Raw genomic sequence first — 1,802 nt, 5'->3', positions numbered from 1 at the left:
CGGAGCTAATTCAGGATAATCTGGAGTTACCTACACAAAATAAGGACTGAGCAACTAGCTTTGTCTCCAAGCTTAGAACTAGAAGACCAGGTAACAGATTGTGTAGATCGGCTCACATATGTTTTATAGCTATGTCTATGTACAGATGATAATATGTTCTGCTCCACCTAGCTTTTTACCATAACTAAGATTCATTCTTTTAATCTAAATCAGGTAACGTCTAAACAGAAAAATGTCCAAATGTTTGCACACATATTCCATCACGCTTCCCTGTATATAAGTTACATTTTTGTGCATAACGGCTAACATATTTTGTGCTACTAATATTTTGTCAGAAAACAGTAACAACTAGTAGCTTCAATTTTCCGAATTGCTCTAGGGCCCGTTTGGTTGGTTTTCTAAAATCAAAGAAAAGGAAATCGGTACAAGGAAATCAATAAAATAATATTTTTATCCATTTACATCCCTAAAACTCACCCATAACATCCAATAAAATATTATTTTTATCATCCAACTCACCTCATTTCATCTCCTTTCTTACCTATAAAAATAAACCAAACACAAGAAATGTGTCACATCATCCAACTCATCACATCTCATCTTATCTCATTTTTAAAAATCACACACATCATCCAATAATATTGTGACAACTCATCCCATCTCATTAAACCTTCCTTTCCATCCATTTCCTCAAAAAAACAAGAAATTGATTTCCTTAAGTATGTGTCACATCATCCAATAATACCATCCATTTCCTCAAAAAAACAAGAAATTGATTTCCTTAAGTATGTGTCACATCATCCAATAATATACGTCCAACTCATCTCATCTCGTCTATTTTCTTATTTTTAAAAATGAACCAAACACAAACAACCTCAAAACATCATCCAATAATATACCTCCAATTCATTTCCTTATTTTTTTAACCAACCAAACAACCTCAAAACAATTTTTTTTTAAATCTCTCACATCATCTAATAATAAGGTGACAACTCATCTCAACTCATCTCCTATTCTATAATTTCCTTCTTTTTTAATCCAACCAAACAACCTCAAAACAATTATTATAGAAAATAGGTTTCCTATTCTTTGATTTCCCTTTTTTTTTGCGAAACGAACAGCCCCCTACTGCCAAATTTTTATGTACTACGTGTGAACCCTAAAAAAATTTGATTTACTATGCTCAAACATCAACATCAAATAAAAAAAACTTGATGTTTGAACCCAAAACATAGATACAGAGATTAATCTAAAAGAAAAACGCTCTAACTTAAAATTGAAATAAAAAGACTTGATTTTGGAACCCAAACCTTGTAATCCAGTAGCATTTCTGGCATCTTCTTCATCAACTCAACCGTATTCGCCCTCCTAATACATCAAATAAAAAAAACAATAATCAAGACCCAACCTTTTTCCAAAACCCTAAAATCAAACCCAAGTTCCAAAACCACAAACTCACTTCTCAGCGGCAATGCGATCAACCTTGTGCCCTTTCCTCTTCGTCCTCATCTCCCCCTTCGGCGGATCGTACGGCCAATCCCTAAAAAACCCTAAAGCCCTAAATCAGCCACCAAAACCCTAGAAAACAACAACAATTTCACAAAAATCGCTACTTACTCTCCAGCGAGGAGCACTTCTTTGCGAAGTCGAGCGCGCTTTCGGGCGCTGAGACCGAGGGGTTTCCAGGCTCCGAGATGCCAGTAGCCCCAGACTCCCTTCGCCAGCTCGCCCTTGAACTTCTGGAGCTTTTCGCGCCATGGATACTCGTAGGTCTCCGATGCGCCTCTCGCCACCGCTTTCGC

General features: G+C 36.6%; 1 protein-coding gene across 1 annotated transcript in view; it reads right to left on the bottom strand.

Annotated features, from left to right (window-relative positions):
* LOC109831782 overlaps window positions 1-1,802 on the bottom strand; it is a gene marked incomplete at its 5' end in the record, with an annotated part of 7,591 nt that extends 5,789 nt beyond the window's left edge. Inside the window, 3 exons of the mRNA XM_020399205.1 lie at window positions 1,311-1,368; window positions 1,460-1,540; window positions 1,618-1,802. Coding sequence (XP_020254794.1) covers window positions 1,311-1,368; window positions 1,460-1,540; window positions 1,618-1,802 — 324 coding nt within the window. The remainder of the gene's footprint in view (window positions 1-1,310; window positions 1,369-1,459; window positions 1,541-1,617) is intronic.

The sequence above is a fragment of the Asparagus officinalis genome, chromosome 1, assembly GCF_001876935.1.
Source record: "Asparagus officinalis chromosome 1, Aspof.V1, whole genome shotgun sequence".
NCBI classification, from domain to species: Eukaryota; Viridiplantae; Streptophyta; class Magnoliopsida; order Asparagales; family Asparagaceae; genus Asparagus; species Asparagus officinalis.
Note: the sequence above shows the minus strand (reverse complement) of the source record. Positions and strands in the feature narration are given on the sequence as shown.